This window comes from Chelonoidis abingdonii, unplaced genomic scaffold, assembly GCF_003597395.2.
Source record: "Chelonoidis abingdonii isolate Lonesome George unplaced genomic scaffold, CheloAbing_2.0 scaffold0001, whole genome shotgun sequence".
Classification (NCBI taxonomy): Eukaryota; Metazoa; Chordata; order Testudines; family Testudinidae; genus Chelonoidis; species Chelonoidis abingdonii.
Window position 1 is genome coordinate 83,907 of NW_027424262.1, and position 19,622 is coordinate 103,528.

Consider the following 19,622-nt stretch of genomic DNA (forward strand, 5'->3'; position numbering starts at 1 on the left):
CTTGTTTGCTTAATTCAATGTCAAGCTAAAAAATGGTGTGCGAACTCTGGAAAAGGTGAGGGAGGGAGGTGAGCGAGGCACTTAGCAGCCTGGCTTTCATGACCTCTCAAATCAGACATTTTTACAACCAGAGAATGGGTGAGGCTTGATTTGTGAGGCAGAATTATGCCTGCCTGAGAGAGGAGAAGCACATTACCCAGCCAGCAGCCACTCTTCCATTGCTAATGGCTGTTAATGGTGCTAAGAGACGTTGGAACATCTGTCTGAAGTGTTTGACAACAGTACCCGAGGCTTTGGGCTCATTAGCCTTTCCCATACTTGACAGATAATTGGAGGGGCTATTCATCAGGCTGTCCTGCTCTTTGCTTTAATAGAGTAAACTAGGTCCCTCTCTCCCGCTGTGTGGGCTCATGTTGCCTACTTACCGTGAAGAAGAATTTCGGAAAACGATACCTGGAATAGGTTTTTTAACCTCGCATTCCACTCTGCGCTGGGTTTCAACCGAGCACTTACCAGTTCTTGGGGATCTCCACAGCACCTTGCTGCCAGTGAGTCGTGGATCATCTGAAGATTCCAGCAACTGACCAAGCAAATTCAGACTCTATTTGTGCAACTGTGTTGTGATTGCTGTCTGGCTTGTCGTTAGACCTACTAATAAACGTGTATATTCTAAGTTCATGAAAGGGGCATGCAGCTGTTAATCTCCAGGGGTGATATGGAAGAGTAAAAATACTTCTACATAGTGCTTAGTGTGTCTCTTGCATCAATAGGCTTTGAAAATCATCACTAAGTTGGGTGATGACCAGAAAATGTTTCCTCCAGGGTTTGCAGAAGACCTCATTCATGTGATCAATCCAGCATGTATGTTTCTGGACTTGTACAGTGCATCCCATCCATCAGTGGGTTCTCTCAATGTGTCAAACTATTGGGCTTTGTGACACTAGCCAAAGAAATGTATTCCCTTCCCAGGATAAAGCTGGGATGAAATAAAGGCATCTCAGAACAACGTCCTACAGCGTGCAGCAATAGAAGATTTCTGAATGTTGTGATGCTACGGTGGAAATATTGTCTCTGCTTTCAGAACGTTCTCAAGTGGTGTAAAATATATATGTGTTGTGATTTTGCCAGGGTAAGTTGGTGTCTGAAATCAGAATCAGCCAAACCTCAGCACAAAATGGTAACTCGAGTTATGTCTACACTGCAGCATGGAGAGGCTCCAGCCAATTCCCCGCAGCTCCCCAGCCTAGGACCCCAGAGCTGTACCATTCTGCCCTGCTCAGAAGCCTGACCAGTATAAATTTATTACCCATTCCACCCCTCCGTCAACGTGGAGAGGACATTTAGCCTTTGTAATCTGATCTGAGAATTCCCAAGCACTTCAAGCAAAACACACTGTTTTGGGTAAAATATAAAACAGGTTTATTAACTACAGACAGACAGGTTTTAAGTGATTATAAGTGGTTGGCATAAAGGATAGAGATGGCCACCAAAGAACATGAAATAAGCACAGTATTTAGATCAAGCAATGTTCTCACCTCATGGTACGTTACAGTCCTTACTGCACAGGCTTCCCCCTGAGCCTGGACCAGTCTCTTCAGATGAACTTTGTCGTCTTGGCATCTCGGCTGTGTCCAGTGTAGGTAGGGAAGGAGAAAGGTGAAGACGTGATGCTACTGTCCCTTGTTTTACACCCTTGGCCCCATGTGCCTGGCAGACGCTAGTCAGGCACGTCCTGGTGGGCTTTTCTGAGTCCCAGTGAACAATCAGTCCCCATGTCCCAGTGACTGAGCAGTTCCCATTGTGTGGTGCTTGCACGGCTGAGTCACAAGGTCGATTAATGGGCGGTCAACAGCCCCTTGGACAGGGATGCTTTGTGTGTCATAGACTCATAGACTTTAGGGTCAGAAGGGACCAATATGATCATCTAGTCTGACCTCCTGCACAAAGCAGGCCACAGAATACTACCCATCCACTTCTATAACCCTAACCTATGTCTGAGTTATTGAAGTCTCCAAATTGTGGTTTGAAGACCTCAAGCTGCAGAGAATCCACCAGCAAGTGACCCGTGCCCCACGCTGCAGAGGAAGGCGAAAAACCTCCAGGGCCTCTGGCCACATCTGCCCCGAGACAAAGTCCATTCCGACGCCAAATGGATGGCGATCAGCTAAACCCATGAGCATAGTGGCAGACTCACCAGCAGCACCCAGGAAAAGAGATCTATCTGAGCAGTAATGGCAGATCCAGCCCATCGAGGCCAGGACCCCTGGCATGACTTACCTGCTGATAATGCAAGATCAATTGCCAAATTAAGCTATCCTCACGCTACCAGCCATCCATAAATTTATCAAGCTAGTCTTAAGCAGATATATACTTTGCCCCATTACTCCCTTGGCAAGATGCTTCCAGAACTTCAACTCTTTTTTTTTTTTTTATTGTGTTTTCAGGAGAACCTTTATCGTCTTTTTGTTTTTAAATGAAGTAAACACTAATGGATTGTGTGATCATGGGGACTTTAACTTCCCAGATATAGACTGGAGGACAATGCTAGTAAGAATAATAGGGCTCAGATTTTTGGATGTGATAGCGGATGGATTTCTTCACCATGTTGAAGTACCACAAGAGGGGTGCCATTTTAGATTTGGTTTGGTGAGCAGGAGAGTCGTAGAAGAAATGTTGTTAGGGGACAACCTTGGTTCGAGGATCATGAGCTATTCATTCAAATCTAGATGGAAGGAAAACAAAATAGATCTGGACTAGGGTTTTTGACTTCTCAAGGGCTAATTGAAATGAGGAATATTAGTTGGAAGTGGATTGGACTGAAAACTGTGGATCTAAATGCGGAGGAGGCTGGAATTACTTTAAGTTCACTGCAGAAACTTCAGAAGCCTGCATCCAAGAAAAGGGGAAAAACAACCATAGGCAGGAGTGTTTAAGACCAACGGATGAGCAAGCATCTCAGAGAGGTGATTAGAGAATCAGAAGCCTACAGGAGTGGAAGAGTTGGGATTAGCAGGAAGCTACCTTAGTGAGGTCAGAACATGTAGGGATAAAGTGAGGAAGGCTAAGCCATGTAGAACTGGACCTTGCAAAAGGCTTAAAACCAACTAGTAAAAGTTCTATAGCCACAATAAATAAGAGAAAACAAGAAGAAGAAGTGGCGCTAACTGAGGTTGGAATGGGGTTAAGGATAACTAGGCATGGCCCCATATCTAAATAAATACGTGCCTAGTCTTTAATAGGCTAATGAGGAGTTAGGGATAATGAAGGATGCACATGGGAATGAGGTGAGGTATTATTACACCATTGAGGTAGAAGCAGACTTGAACAGCTTCATGGGAAATCGAGGCCAGATACTCTTCATCACGAATATTAAGAATGGCCCATGAAATGCCCCATTAGCACGAATTTAAGATCAGTAACTCAGGTTGTACTGTACGACTGGAGAATTGCTAACATAGTTCTATCTTTAAGAAAGGGAAAACAATGATCTGAGTACTATAGCTGTGTTGACATCTGTAGTATGTTAGCGTTTGGAAATTTTAGGAGAAAGTGTTAAGGACATTGAGGTTATGGTAATTGGAACAACATGACAACTTGGTTTACAAAGGATGTGCAAACACCTGATCTCCTTCTTTGAGAGTGACAGATTTTAGGACAAAGAATGCAGTAGATCTAATTTACCTCATTCAGATCAGCATTTGACACGGTTCCACGGGGAATTAAGTTAATTGGAAAAGATGGGTCATATGAAACTGAAGGTGGTAAGGAATGGTTAAGGGGAGATCCAGGGTCGTACTGAAGAGTGAACTGTCAAGCTGGAAGGAGGTTCTACTGGAGTTCCTCAAGGATCAGTTTGGGACCATCATTATTTGACCTTTTATACTGACTCGCCAAAAGGCGATGTGCTAATAAAGTTTGTGGATGACACAAGCTGGGTGGTATTGCTAACACAGAAGGACCGGGCGTATCATACAGGAAGATCTGGATGCCTTGTAAACTGGAGTATAGTATAGGATGAATTAATAATGAAAAGTGCCAGTCTGCATTTAGGACTATAATTAAGATTTGAGTTAAATGGGGACATCAGTTTGCAGCTAACAATGCGGAGGAAGGACTTGGGAGTATGGTTGATCACAGGATGACTATGAGCGCCAATGTGATATGGCGTTAAAAGCTAATGCGTTTTAGGATTGCTCAGGTGAGTGTTTGCCAGCAAGATAAGGAGGTGTTAGTACCGTTATATATGCACTGGTGAACCTCATCTGGAACTGTGTGCAGTTTTGGGTCTCCTATTTAGAGAGATGAAATTCAAACTGGAACAGGTTCAGAGACGGGCTACTAGGATGATCCGGGAATGGAAACCTGTCTTATGAAAGAGACTCAAGAGCTTGGCTTGTTAGCCTACAAAAAGGTTGAGGGGATCATGCTTGCTCTTTTAATTTTCAGAGGTATAATATTAGGGGGGAGAGGAATTATTTTAAGCTTCTACCCAATGTTAGACACAAGAACAAATGGTATAAATCTGACACTAGAAGTTTAGACTTGAATTAGAGCGAGGTTTTCCATTAGAACAATAAGAGTGAAGTTCTGGAACATCCTTCCAAGGGAGTAATGGGGGCCAAAGTTATATCTGCTTTAAGACTAGCTTGATAAATTTATGGATGGCTGGTAGCGTGAGGATAGCTTAATTTGGCAATTGATCTTGCATTATCAGCAGGTAAGTCATGCCAGGGGTCCTGGCCTCGATGGGCTGGATCTGCCATTACTGCTCAGATAGATCTCTTTTCCTGGGTGCTGCTGGTGAGTCTGCCACTATGCTCATGGGTTTAGCTGATCGCCATCCATTTGGCGTCGGAATGGACTTTGTCTCGGGGCAGATGTGGCCAGAGGCTAGGATCCTTTTCAGCCTCAGGTTCACATCCTGTATCTTAGCACCCAGCAGACAGCACACCCTTCTGTTCTCCCGATCTGCTCTAGTTACAGGCCTGTCTATTCTTCTCAGTAAGGAGTCTCCAATCACATAGACCTGCCTTTTCCTGGTGACAGTGACAGTCTCCGGTCTATCCCCTGCACCCACTAGCTGCAAGTCTTCTCGATTCCTATTCACCCTTGCAATCCTCTTGGGGCTTATATTTGGTGTTGCCTCCATTGACTCCTCCCCTCCTTCTACAGGACTAATGGCTCTTCTCTTTTTCCTTGCCCTCTCTCCTTCAGTGACCACTTGCAGTGCCCCTTCTTCATTTTCCAACTCTGAAAACCTGTTCCTGAGCTCTATTTCTCCTTCACTGGCCTGTCTTTTCCTCTGCCTGGTTCTCTTAGTCACATGCTTCCACCATCCACTTTCCTCACCCAGCAGTCTCTCCTCAGAATTGTTTGGTCCTGCTTCCATCTGCAACTCTGAGCTTATCCCTTCAGCCTCCTCATGTCTTTGCTCCATCATCTGCTCAAACCCCCTTCTAAACTCGAACAGACTTTCCATCTGCATCTCCAGTCCTTGGATCTTTTCTTCCATCAGCTCTATCAGGCGGCACTTCATGCAGACAAAACTCTTTTTAGGTACCCCCTCCAGGATCATGTACATGCCGCAGCTTCCACATCCAGTCATCCTCATTGTGTCTTTCACTGCTGCCTCTGTATCGGTCATAGCCTTCCCACCTAAAACCTGCTAGTCCAAGAAACACAAAACAAAACAAAACAACCCCCCACCAGGCACCAGAACCCACACCCTTAACTAGCCTGTCAGTTCCTCTGGCTAGGTCTCTTAGTCTACCCCACAGCCTCCCCCTGTAAACTCCCTAGCAAACTTGCAGCATATTTCACTAACAACCATACAGCACAATCTAATAACTTTATCCACACTAACAATATGTATATTCTGAGGTACGGTGTGTGACACTTACTCCACTTTCAAAGTGGATTGAAGAATAAGTATTAACTGGCCAGGTTAGTACGCGTTAAGAATTGTATAGTGTGAATGAAGGCCACGCTGGATGTGTCTATGCTGCAGTTAGACACCTGCAGGTGGCCCATGCCCACTGACTTGGGCTCAGGCTATGGGGCGGTTTAGCTGCAGTGCAGCATGCAGTGTTGTTATAGCCATACTGGTCCCAGACAAGCTCGCTCACAGACAGAAGTTGGTCCGATAAAAGGTCTCATCGCCCCCACCTTGTTTCTCTAATTGCCTTATGGACAGCCAGGCTTAGCTTGGAGCCTGGGACCCATCCCCATCATGGGGGTCCCAGAGCTCAGGCTTCAGCTTGAACGTCTACATCACAATTAAACAGCCCCTTGAGCCAAGCCCTGTGCACCCAAGTCAGCTGGCACGAGCCAGCAGCGAGTGTCTAACTGCAGTGTAGACACGCTCTTCAGTGCACACAGACTTAAGTTAGTGCACAGTAAATCCTTGTGTAGACAAGCCCGTCTGAGCTGTATTAGCAGGAGTGATGTAAGCAAGACACAAGAAATAATTCTTCCGCTCCACTCCGCACTGATTAGGCCTCAACTGGATTATTGTGTCCAGTTCTGGATGCCACATTTCAGGAAAGATGTGGACAAACGAGAGGAAGTCCAGAGAAAGGCAACAAAAATGATTACAGGTCTGGAAAACATGATCTACGAGGGAAGATTAAAAAAATTGAATTTGTTTAGTGTGGAGATGAGAAGACCGAGAGGGGATGTGATAACAGTTTTCAAGTGCTTAAAAGGAGGAGGGAGAAAAATTGTTCTCTTTAATTTCTGAGGACAGGACAAGAAGCAATGGCCTTAAATTGCAGCAAGGGCGGTTTAGGTTGGACATTAGGAAAAACTTCCTAAGTGTCTGAGTGGTTAAGCACTGGAATAAATTGCCCAGGGAAAAGTTGTGAAATCTCCATCACTGGGGATTTTTAAGAGCAGGTTGGACAAACCCTTGTCAGGAATGGTCTAGATAATACTTAGTCCTGCCACGAGTGCAGGGACGGGACTAGATGACCTCTCGAGGTACCTTCCAGTTCTGACTCTATAGGAGCCATATTGTTAAAGCAGGAGAGCCAGAAGCCTATGTAAAGCTGTGTCTGTTGTGCACACCAATGGCAGCAGCACAACTAGCCAGAAAACCAATACTATTATCACAGGAAGGGGCAAAAACTTTGCATTTTTTGAAATGTAAATAAGTAAACAAACACAATGTTGAGCTTGGTTGCTGGTCAACAACCTCCCAAAATGCAGACACAATTTTCATTAGATTTTCCATTAACAAAATAAATTCCAATTTTCAACAACAAATGTCATTAAAAATGGAAAATTAAGAAAACTTTGGCCAGAGGTAGCAGTTGGGTTGTGCAAAATTTCTCTAATATTACATCTGAGTGTTGGACTCCATGGAGTCCAACTTCCCTTCATAAGCGTTTTGTTTTGGGGCTATTAAATACAGGCAGTCCTCAGACTTCTGCCGTTCGATGCTTCTAGATTGACACCCTGAATTGACTAATGACTATAGGTTTTGAGTTTACGATGCTTGTCCCACAATGGAGTAGTTGCAGTTCCAAGTTACAATGTTCCAACTTACGATGCAATTGTAAGGAACCAGTTGTGTCGTAAGTCTGAGGACTGCTTGTATTCACGTATGAGATGGCGATCGCCCCCACATATGACAATAAATTGCAGAACTAGATGATTGCTGCCTTGTGAATTGCCTGAGAAGAAGGGAAATGTAGGTGTAGAACAGCTGTATTTTATTAAGACAGGGTTTGTTAAATGTAATATTCTTATTAGTTTCTTGGGGAAAGAAGGCAATCTTGATGTACAGCTTTCAGGTTGAGACCAATGGACTTATGTCTTCTGAGATCACAACATGACACATGATGATGGAAGATACGAAACCTGAATTATTCTGTTCTCTCTCCCTTTCGCTTATTCCTTGTAGGTGTTTGGAGGCCTTGTCTGGATTCTGGTGGCCTCAACCAGGGTATTTTTACACATGCTGCAAGGCTGGGTTATGTTTGTCTCTGTGTTCTGCTTCACATTCTCAACTCTTCTCATGTGCCTCTATTTCTGCGGCGCTCATGGTGGAAAATCTTCTTGGATTGCAGTGGTAAGTTGATCCTCTCTTTGTATAGCTCACTGACACATACAGTCTGAGCACTGTGGCCCTGATCCAGCCAACACTAGGCATGTATTTGAGACAGTGGGACTATTCACCGGTGTCAAGTGAAGTTAACATGCATGTTGGCAGACTGGGTTTATATGCCTCTCACTGTGCCATTACAGGATTATCCAAAGCTGCTATCAGGACCTGAATCCAGAATAAGCAGCCTCCGTTGCTTCTGGCTCAGAAAGTCCAGCAATTGTGGATGTTGCACCTGTTCTGATGAGCAATTAGCAAAGCTATATTTTGCATTTCATTATATTCCCAGGAAGAGACTGTAGTTCACACCATTCCTGATGTACCTCCCTTCCCTCTTCTCCTCCAAAGCCCTTTCTTTCCGGGGAGCCTTCTGCCCCCTCTGAGATGTCAGGCACTGAAAACTATAGTGCCACATGCAGGGAAAGGATGTTCTTATGGACTAGATGTTGGCACAAGACTTGGAAGATCAGAGTTACAGCTGGTTGGGAATTTTCTGTCAACTATTTTCACAGGAAATAGGTTCTGCAAAATTAAATTTTTCCACAAGATAATTTTGAATTTGCTGAAACTTTTCAATTTTCTGCCAGGAAAATCAAAACAAAATATTTTGCTTTGGGCGATTCACCACTAAACTGCATTTCCCAATGGTGATGCCGTTGCCCTATGGGAACTGTAATTCAAACTGCTCCTGTCCCCGTTCACTTATGGGCGGATCTCCTTGGCTAGCCTACACCTCCCATGGTGCAGCACAGGTTCTCCTCTGACAGAGCCACATGGCTCACCAAGTGAGACACATGAGTTCAGGTGCATCATGGAAGATGAAGTATGGCTGAGGAGCTCAGCCCATTGGGGAGAATGGAGGCCTGAGATGCCCAAACTACAACTCCCATGAGGTAATGCAGTTTAATGTTGCACTGACTGGAAGTGAAATGTTTAGGGGTCAGTTCAACAAACCGAAATGCAACTTTTTGCTGTTTCGAAAATGAATTGTTTTGAAAACTTGTTCTGGGGAAAATTTCAATATTTCATCTTTGTCCCAATTCAGCGGGGGAGAAGGAGTTGAAATACCAGAACTTCCCATGGGATGGCAATTCCGATTAGCACTCTGCTCTGACTCGAGTTCTATTCCTGGGTCTGCTACAGACTCCCTGAATGACCTCAGGCAAATCCCTTTGCCTCAGTCTCCCCATCTGTTTAAACAGGGATCTTCCCTCCCTCTCAGGGGCGTTGTGAGGGGCTCAGACACAATGGTTCAGGAGTGGCCTAGAAAATCTAATAATCCCAAATTTCCCTTCCTCCCTCCCCACTGGAACATTCCTCCAGTGGCTTGGGAGGTGGGATGAAGAGGTCCTCCATGATGGTGAGCTGAGCAGGGTGGAGCCAGTCTCCTCAGGAGTTGTTTGTGGAAGAAGACAAGATGGCACCTGGGCTCTGGAGAGTATTGTGCACCAGACGGCACATCAAGAGCAGAGCAGCAGACCCTGCCCCTCCCGCCATAGCCCTGTACTGATGGGCCATGCCCTCCTGGGCCCCTGGCACACGGGGCAGCATATTAGCCAGGCCCTTGTACCATTCAAGACAGTGTCAGGATGGGGACGTAACTGCTCTGCTCCTGCCTGGGGTCACTGGGCCTTCGGTCCATCCCCATCTTCTCTTCCTTTCTAGCAAGCTTAGCTCATTACGTACAGGAATTCACTCCCTAACCCAAGGCTACACTTTACCTTCCAGTCAAGTCTCACCTCCACAGGGCTAGATTGTCTCTGCCCCCTGCCCCCATGATACCCTGCTCAGCTGATGACTCCAGCTGTGGGATGGGCAGCAAGGACGCTGGCCTGATAAGCTTCACTGCAAGCCAGAGAGGGGGTAGAGAAGGACGGGGAGTTTGGAGAGCCCTGTCTCCACCGCTAGGGTATCTGGATGTGTGCAAGGTACGGGTGAAGTAACTTACATGCTGCCCACTAGCACCTCAGCACAGGAGGAATCGTGACACTGGTTTCCAGTCTAGCTGTGCCACTCCAGGAGCACATGTGCTCCCTTGCCCAGGGCAGGCAGCGTGGCTACAGTGGCAGAGATGTGGTACCACTGGGATTGTTGATTTCGTTGTTTGTTGTCTCAGCACAAGGGCACGGTGTGCAGTAACTGCAAGTTCAGCTCCCTTGCAATGAGGCCTGCTCCGAGTGGTCTTCCACACAGGCGTGACATGGGGAGAACAGCCTCCATATACCACAACCTTATGGAAAATTGGGGATTTTGCCTTGTGTCAAGGTTTTTCCCCCACTTTGAACTTTAGGGTACAAAAAGTGGCGACCTGCATGAACACCTTTAAGCTTAATTACTAGCTTAAATCTGGTAGGCTGCCACCAGCCAGAATTTAGTGCCTGGCGCACTTTCTGTTCTCCCAAAGCCTTCCCTGGGGAACCCAGACCCAGACCCCTTGGGTCTTAAAACAAGGAGAAATTAACCATCCCCCTCCTTTCCCCCCCTAGACTTTCCCCTCCCTGGGTTGCCTTGAGAGGCTTCACACAGAGCCAAACTCCTTGGATCTTAAAACAAGGAAAAAATCAATCAGGTTCTTAAAAAGAAAGCTTTTAATTAAAGAAAGAAAAGGTAAAAATTATCTCTGTAAAATCAGGATGGAAAATGCTTTACAGGATACTCAGATTCATATAGACTAGAGGGACCCCCCCCGATCCCAGCCTTAGATTCAAAGTTACTGCAAACAGAGGTAAAAATCCTTCCAGCAAAAAGACACATTTACAAGTTGAGAAAACAAACATAAGACTAATCCGCCTTGCCTGGCTACTACTTACAATTTTGAAACATGAAAGACTGATTCAGAAAGATTTGGAGAACTTGGATGTGCGTCTGGTCCCTCTTAGCCCCAAGAGCGAACAACGAACAAAACAAAAAGCACAAACAAAGACTTCCCTCCACCAAGATTTGAAAGTATCTTGTCCCCCTGTTGGTTCTCTGGTCAGGTGTCAGCCAGGTTTACTGAGCTTCTTAAGCCTTTACAGGTAAAAGAGACATTAACCCTTAACCATCTGTTTATGACACCTTGAGTCCCCCCATCTGCTCTCTTACTTATTGTTTGCATTACTGTAGCACCTAGGAGTCCTAGTCACAGGCCAGGCTCAGATGCGAAGACCCAGATCCTCAAAAGTATCCAGGCACCTAACTCCCATTGGGAGTGGCCCATTGGGAGTTAGGCACCTAACTATCTTTGAGGATCTGGGTCACAATGCAGCTCCTTTCTGTCAAAATATATTTGCCAAAATGCCAAACTTGGACAGAATCCCATTTGCACAAACCACTTTGGCCTGAGGCTCAAGTTAAATGAACTAGTTGTATATGGCCCAAAGTGCTTTTGTCGCTCTGCTGGGAAAGTGTGTGTGTGTTTTTTACAGTACCTTCTGTCTCTGACTTTAGTGGTATTTTTGGAAGTGATTGTTAATTATTATTATTTTCTAGGATGCTTTCTATCATTCAATGGCTGCTCTGTTTTACCTGAGTGCTGCTGTTTTACAAGCCCATGCCACCATCCTTGCCCATGAGACTCTCCCATTTAAACTTTACCAGGAAGATATTGCAGCAGTGGTAAGTACCAAATAGCTTTCACAGTGGAGGGGTGAACAAAATGTACAAGGAGTGAAAGCTGAATGGCCTGGGAGACAAGCTCAGACCCAGCACTTCCATGAGGGGGAGGGGGAGAGCCCTTCTCTCGCTCACTGTGACAATGAGCAGTTTAATCATCCCCATCTGTCAAACTCCAAAAGACTCTGGGATCCAGGCCATTCATATCCAGTACAGTAGCTCGCCCTTTCCTCAGATGCCCACTGTTTTTAGCATCTTTTCAATATAGTATTACTGAGTGCTGTGGTCTGTGGCCAAGTGGCCACCTTCCTTAAGCCCAGCTGGGCCTTCATCCCTGCTGAGCACAGTAGAAGCCAGTGAAGATCTTTACTTGAGCCAGCTTCTCTTCTACCTGCAAAGATCCTGGGGAACATGGTGGCCATCTTAACTGAGGGCCAGCTGTGGCTTCAGCCCCATTGAAAGAAATGGCAGACGGCAGCCATTTGAGAAAGGGTAAAAGTGTGTGAGACGCCACCAGAGACTGAGGCCACGTCTAGACTACGCGCCGTATCGGCGCGTTAAAATCGATTGCTCGGGGATTGATATATCGTGTCTGATCTAGACGGGATATATCGATCCCTGAGCGCGCTTATATCGATTCCGGAACTCCACCAAAACCAACAGAGTTCCAGAATCGACATAGCGAGCCACAGACATCGATCCCGCGTGGTGAAGACGCGTGAGTAAATCGATTTTAGATATTCGATTTCAGCTACGCTATTCTCGTAGCTGAAATTGCGTATCTAAAATCGATTTTCGCGCGTAGTGTAGACCTGGCCTGAGATGCTCACAAATAGTATTGTGAGGATCAGGGAAACTGATTCAAAAGCACCAAAGTGACTCAAAAACTTAAGCCCAGTTTTCAAAAGTGACTTCTGCACTTCAGAGCCTAAGTGACTTTCAGTGACACTTGGATTCTAAATCACTTAGGTGACTTTGAAAATCTTACCCTTAGCAACTCTGGAATGGAGTCACTGCTTTTGTGTACAGTACTCCACAGTACTGTACACAAGTACAGTACTGGTTAAAATAAGTACTGCTGAATGGGCAAATTTAAATATACAGTCAACAAACAATACCCTTTAGCAATTAACTGTACCTGACTCCAGCTTTGTTTCCATTGTAGGTATTTGCATTTTTAGCCACCTTGCTGTACGTGATCCATGAAGGGTTCTCTCTGCTGAGATGGAAATCATCATAAAACCTCCAGAGCTTCCCCTAAGCCTTAAGGAATCCATCTTGAGCAACCTTCCAAGTTACGATCCAAGCATATGTCGTCACACGATTGCTTGTCTTACATCGGAATACTTTGATGTACAGACTACTATACGCTGCTTTGTACTTGGTACCATGACAACGAAGAAAAAAATCTGCCTGGAGATTTCTATTTTTCAGCAAAATGGTTTCCTTTTGATGTCTTCTAAGTCAGACACAGTTTTGTTGTAGGGAACTGGGAACCTGCTTTACTTCTCTCTGTTTTGTCCCATCTCCCTGGGACTGGGCCAGCTGTTGGAATGAATCAAGGGCATCTCTCAATCCCCTGCCAGTGAAGGGAGCCTCGGGCTGTGGTGGAACTTTGGTATCAACAGCTTAGCCTCCTCAGGACTGAAATGTTTTAGTCTAAATCAAGTCTTTGGGCTTAATATCGGGGTATCAGGGTGAAAATTAATTGGCCTGTGAAATTCAGGGAGGTCAGACTAGATGCTCTAATGGTCTCTTTTAACCTCAAACGCTATGAAACTTTCAAAGGAAAGCCTCCCAGCTGAGTACCTTGATTCATTCCTGGGCTCTACAGATAATGCCATCATTCACCACTGGCCCATCTCTTTGCCTTCCTCTCTCTTTCACTTCCTTGGGGATTGTTTAATTTTACATAAACCACATGCAGAGTAGCTCAAATGGGCCCCGATCCAGCATTCAGCTCCATGCAGAGCTCTACTGATTTCATGAGGGCTCTGCAAAGCTGCAGGGATCTGCTTGCAGGATCAGGGCCATATTCTGTAGCAGTTGTCAAAGAAAGTCGATAGTGTCTGTTGGCTCTTTAGGCAAGACAGCCAGAAAAGTGAGTGACATATTCTGTTATTTTCTCAACACTGGGAGCGAGAGTGGAAAAGAAGCAGATACATGAATTACTAAAATTCACCACATTGAACAGAATAATTCAAGCTACATCAGCATTTTTAAGGTCACAAATACGTATATGTGTTGCTCTGACACACTGATGCCAATAGGCCAATTGCCACTCACTTTAATGGAAGCAGGAACAGGGTCTAACGACTCAGAATCCTGACACTCTGAAAGATACATGCCACATTTTCAAACTTAGCTGCCTAATGTTCGACACCTGAAGCTGTATTTGGGTGCTTAATTTTAGGCACCTGAATTTTAACCAAAATATTTTCTCTTCTTGATCCAGACAGCAACAGACCCAGTACAAATCTCCTGGTACATAGAAACACAGCTCTGAGATTTATTCATCATAAAGTTTTTCCTTAACATCTGTTGTAACAGAACAGTATTTCAGGCAGTCACTGTAAACGTTCTCTTCACTTTGCTCCCCAGGGAAGCAGAATAGTTGTTCCTGTTTCCCATTGCAATGTGAATTTTTGCAAACTTTAAGGATATTTTTGAGTTAAGAGAGCAAATTATACATCCCAAGAATTACTGTTGTCTTAATCAGATGAGGGAAGATTACTTAGATGGTGTGCTGTGTAGTCTGTAGGCTAACTTTAAAATAATGATCACCTCAATAGGGATAATAAACTATTCTCAAACAAATTGTTTGATTTGTTCATTAGGAAGAATTCACAAAGAAAATCATTTGAAATTTACAAATACTGTATAGCTAATTAAAAAAAAAAAAGTTTGCCATGGATATTCCAAAAATGTTTGTCTGTGTCATCTTTTCATAATCCTTGCAGAGAATTTAATGCGATTACACTAGGGCTGTTGTGATTAACTCTTAACGTTGCTCAAAGATACATAGGTAGACTCTGGAAAGTGACTTTGCCAGCCAGGGTGCGTCTGCGCAGCCCGTGGCAGTGAGTTTCCGAGCCCAGCTCATCACACCTGGACTCGCACTAACACGCTAAAAATAGCTGCTTGGGCACCACGGCCTGGGCTGGAGCTCAGGCTCTGAACTTGCCTCTCTCCCTCGGCCGTGGCGCTGGAACTCCACCCTGAATGGCTACGCAGCTATTTTTAGTGAGGTAGCGCAAGCACCTTGAGCCCATCTGTCCAGTGGAGTTCTGAGTAAGTCTAACAAAGTCAATGGGATTTAGGCTCCTAAGGATAAGAGCCACAAGGGGGATTTAGGTGCCTTTTAGATACTCTGCTGCCTAAGGGAGTTCACAACCCTGAGCTGGGCACCAGGGCTCCTGTACAATGCATGAGGGAGAGTCAGGTGTCTAAAAAGGGGTTCCCAGAAGCCAGCCAAGCTAGCCAATAGGAAATGCCGAGGAGACAGGTTAGGCCCTAACTCCAGGTGGGGGAGATACTTGGGTCATGAACCCTCCCCTCGAGTTAGGTGTCGAAGCCAGGCCAACCCCTCTTGCAAGCGAGAGCTGCCCCTCCCCCCTGATAGCACTTACTGGCTGGGGACTCACCTAGGAGGTGGGAAACCCAGGTTCAAATCTCCACCCTGCCTGATTTGGAGCACAGCCTGGACCCAAGACCCATGTGTCTATAGGTTATTCTGGGGTGGGGCACCCAATGTCTCCTGGTGGAGCTGGTCTACTTCCTATGACATATGTGCACTGTGCCGTGACACACGGCAGTAAGCTGATCTGGCGGGGTCAAGGGAAGGGATGAGCACAGCAGAAGGTCTAGGCACCTCCCAAGGTGTATGGAGGAAAAGATGGCTCCTTTCCAGGCTTGCTTGCAGTCACGGAGCGACCAGAACTCCTACGTTAGCAACAGGCAGTGGGCGCAGTCTCTGAGTCCTGCAGCACCACCAGCTCATTCACACGCATCCCAAACCCTTGGTTGGCTGGGCTACGCCTCAGCCAGCTTTAGGCTCAGTCAGCCATGGTATCAGCCATAGCACTCAAAGCAAACAAATTGCAGCTGTTTGGGTTGGCTGGGGGCAGAATTGCTGGCTGGGGGCAGAATTGCCAGCCAGGACAGCCAGAAATAATGCCCAATCTTGCAGTTCATGTCCCCAACCGCTTTCCTCGGTATCACCACCTCCAAGGCGCATCCCAAAGCAACACAGCCTCTGTGTGGACGCAGCACAATGCTGTCCTTTCCTCAGGCCCCGTCTTCTTAATAAACACAGCTCACAATCAGCTGAAAAATAACACAACCCCCAGGTACCAGTGGCCCAACCTCTGCAAGCTGGGCAGGCAGCAGCTCCCACATCCCCAAGGCACCCCACCCTGGGTATGCCCATGGGCTCTGCTAGGACTCCATGCAGGATATTCACCACAGAGTCTTATACCCAACCCTCAGTGTGCCTTTCGATCGGCTCCAGCACACGCTGCTTGCTCAGCTGACCCCCCACCCACCCCAGCTCCATCATGTGAGCTAGGTGGAGCCCACAGCCCCTGCCCTGCTCCAGACCCAGCTGAGGCCCTCACTTGGTTATAGCAGCTGTGTGTGCCCTGCAGGCCAGCGGACCCACACACAGTGTGAGCTGGGCACAGGGCCGGCGCTTCCATTTAGGCGACCTAGGCGGTCACCTACGGCATTAGGATTTGGAGGGGCGGCATTTTGCCACCCTCGGCAGCAATTCGGCGGCGGGGGGGGTCCTTCCGCGCTCTGAGTTGGCAGCAGCAATTCTGCGGCAGGTCCTTCACTTGCTCCGGGACCTGCCACCAAAGTGCCCCGAAGACCAGGAGCGCGGAAGGACCCCCGGCTAGGGCGCCAAAAACCCTGGCGGTGCTCCTGGCTGGGCACGCACAGAGCTGGGGCGGCCCAGTTCTAACACGCATGGTGCAGTACGGCCAAGCCCAACGCTGCAAGGAGCAAGGTCAGCGCCCCTCCCTTCCCCGCCCCTTTCCCCCCCCCCCGAATAGGATACATTCGTTTTTGAAAAAACAAACCAAACCCCGCAAGCCAGCCCATTTTTGGACATGGTGTATGGAGCCAGTTAGTTTTGTCACCTCTCCTGCAATACTAGGGTGAGCTGAGACTGGCCCCCCCAGCACCACTGCAGATGATCATCCCCCTCCACCTTCCTGTCTTCTGCCTGGCAATTCTGTCCCCCTCCTCAGGTCTGACCACACCTGTGCCCAGTTCCAGCACTGCTGCTTCTGGGGCTTATTCCCACCCCCACCCCCATCCCGTTCTTCTGGGTATGTGTGTAGGGGTGAGCGCAGGGGGTGGGGCACAGCATTTCCATTCCAGCCTTATTGGGGGCGGGGAGGGGCACCCTGAGCAGCTGGGCTCTGAGCTAGAGAATGCCGGTGAATGGTGTTGGTGCTTGGGGAGTGGGCTGGGATGGTGTGTGTGTGCGCGTGCATGCGTGCGCGTGCTTTGCCCATTTCCTGGAGCAGCTCAGCTTGGCACTACTCTCCCCCAAGGCTGTGAGGCAGGCAGCCAGCGGGTTCCTGCCCCCGGGGCAGCGTTTGGCTGGCGCACCTGGGGACGCAGCAGTGTGCGTTGTGGGGTTGGGCCCTGTGGGTCACTAGCAGAGCGTGGGCCGGTGCTGGGCACTGCTGATAACAGGGCCTGTCTGGCAGCCCTCAGTGCTGTGGATCGCTGGTGGGTGGAGCAGGACGTGCTGCACCAGGCCCTGCCGTATGGCAGTGGTGCCAGATGGGGCTTTCTGAGGAGGCTGAAGTGTGCCAGTCTGACGTCAGTGCCCCATAGCTGCCAAGTGCTAGCACTGCTCCAGAGCGTGCAATGCAGTGCCCAGGGGAGGCCCTGTACCCTGACCCCAGGAATTGGCTCTACTCAGAGCTCAAGGTGGAGCACGAAGACTCATAATGCCCACTCCAACAGCTGCTCACTGCCGCTGCACAGTATGTCTGGCACCCAAAAGCCAGGTCAGCCTGGCACATCCAGACACGGCCATGGGCAATGGTGCCACTGGGCGTCACGTGCCCTCACAACCACTATGTATAGACAATGTGTGTGACTAGTGACTAAACGCACTAACTGTGCACCTTGACATTAAACTAAACATGCTCATCTAGTCTAGAGGGGCTCACAGGCTGGGCCCCAGGCAGAGGCAGACTTGCTGATATGCTGCAGAGTGCTGATGCTGGGTGCTACAGTTCATGAAGCTGCTTAAAAAAAAAAAAAAAAAGAAAAGGTACCTTATACACTTGGTGCATATTACTGTCCCTGGCGCTCCAGTGCTGGGCTGGCCCCAGGGTGGGTCTATGCATACAGCAGTGAGTGAGGTGCCACGCCTGCTATTGAAATGCGTTCAGTGGCAGGGCAAGTCCCTTCCAGCCCCGCCACCCGCCCTGCCCCGTTATCCCCCCAGCACTATGCGCACAGGCCCCTCGGCCTTCTTTCCAAGCCCCGGCACCTGTGACTCCCACTGAGCAGCCGGCTTATGCGTCCTGTGCTACTTCCCTGCCTCTGTAGCACAGGCATCAGCCCTAGAGCCAGACCCTTCTGCAGCCCCCGCAGCAGTCACCAGCTTCAGCCCCCTGCGGGCTGCACCTTGTCCTCTACTGATTGCATTGCTGTGCCCCCCCTGACCCCACAATGCACCACCTGCTGCCCCTCTCCTGTCCCTCGTGAAAAACACCTCTACCCACTGATCCAGCTTCTCCTCTCCAGCTGTGGTAAAGACACCTTTGCGTTGCGCCCATATCTCACGCAGCTCCCAGCAGGATCTTAACATTGTTCCTTGCTCCCATTGGGTCCTGGCTTTACATACAGGGCTAAGTCTGGGCATAAGCTTCAGCCTGCAGATGGTGGGACATGGGCAGACACCCGGCTCCACATGGCTTCCTGCTGCTGGGAATGGGATGTGGCTCGGCTACAGCAATCCCGCATGCGGCACAGCCTGTAGGGTCAGGCACTCGGCTGGTGAGCACCTCAGGGCAGCGAGCGAGTCGTCACCTGCATCTGTGCAAGGCTCCCTCAGCGCTTAGGCCACGTCCTGCTGAATGCCGTTACTGGCTCACAGCCCTCATTGAAACCAGTGGGTGTGCCAAGCCTCCCGTCCCTGTTCCACTCCCCCCCCCGCCCCGTTTCCTCCAGGGCAGGTGCGACCAAGCCCCATTATCAAAGCAGGTGGCACCATCCAAGGCAACGCGACATGTCGGGCCAGGGCTGACCCCCGTAGATTCATGGGGGGGTGGGGGGTGTCTCTGGGTGCAAGCAGCGGCTAGGCTGGCTGTGCAGGCATGGTGGGTGTGACCATGTGTGCAAGCAGATAGCACCAGGGTATCCTGGGCACGGAGCTGGCCAGACTGACAGACCTGGGACTGCTGCAGAAGGACCCTGCTGGCTGTGCTCTTCCATGTTCAGTGGGACAGGCTTTGGCAGCCATTTTTGTGCATACACAGAAATGGGTCTGACTCATGTTGTCGGTGTGTCAGCCTCACGGAGCTGCCCCCGTAGATCAACCCCTCAGGCACCACTAGCAATGAGGCTGAGGGAGCCAGCCTGTGCATGCCCGTCTGGCAGTTTTAGTGCAGACCTAAGGGTCCCACAGCCACTGCTGCTCCTCTGAGCAGCTCCCCAGGAGCAGGAAGCATGAGCCGTGTGGCACTTTCAGCTCGAGCCTGGATGTTTGCACAAGCAGCAGGCCTGGTCCGCCATGGGAGAGAATGATGCAGCCCTGAGATTAGGGCTGCGGCATGTCAGCTTGTAAAACACCAAATCCCCCTTCCAGCCAAAGAGCCAATACGAGGCCTAAGAGTGGTTATTGAATCAGGTGTCCGAGAGCTGGGAATGACCAAAAGGATGGGCTGCTGCCATG

At 48.3% G+C, this 19,622-nt stretch overlaps 1 protein-coding gene across 1 annotated transcript in view; it reads left to right on the forward strand.

The window, feature by feature from the left end:
• Positions 1-14,592, forward strand: part of MAL (mal, T cell differentiation protein (MAL blood group)) — a 34,403-nt gene extending 19,811 nt beyond the window's left edge. The window contains exons 2-4 of the mRNA XM_032779209.1: positions 7,904-8,071; positions 11,576-11,701; positions 12,864-14,592. Coding sequence (XP_032635100.1) covers positions 7,904-8,071; positions 11,576-11,701; positions 12,864-12,938 — 369 coding nt within the window. The 3' untranslated portion in view covers positions 12,939-14,592. The remainder of the gene's footprint in view (positions 1-7,903; positions 8,072-11,575; positions 11,702-12,863) is intronic.
• Positions 14,593-19,622: the final 5,030 nt, after the last annotated feature.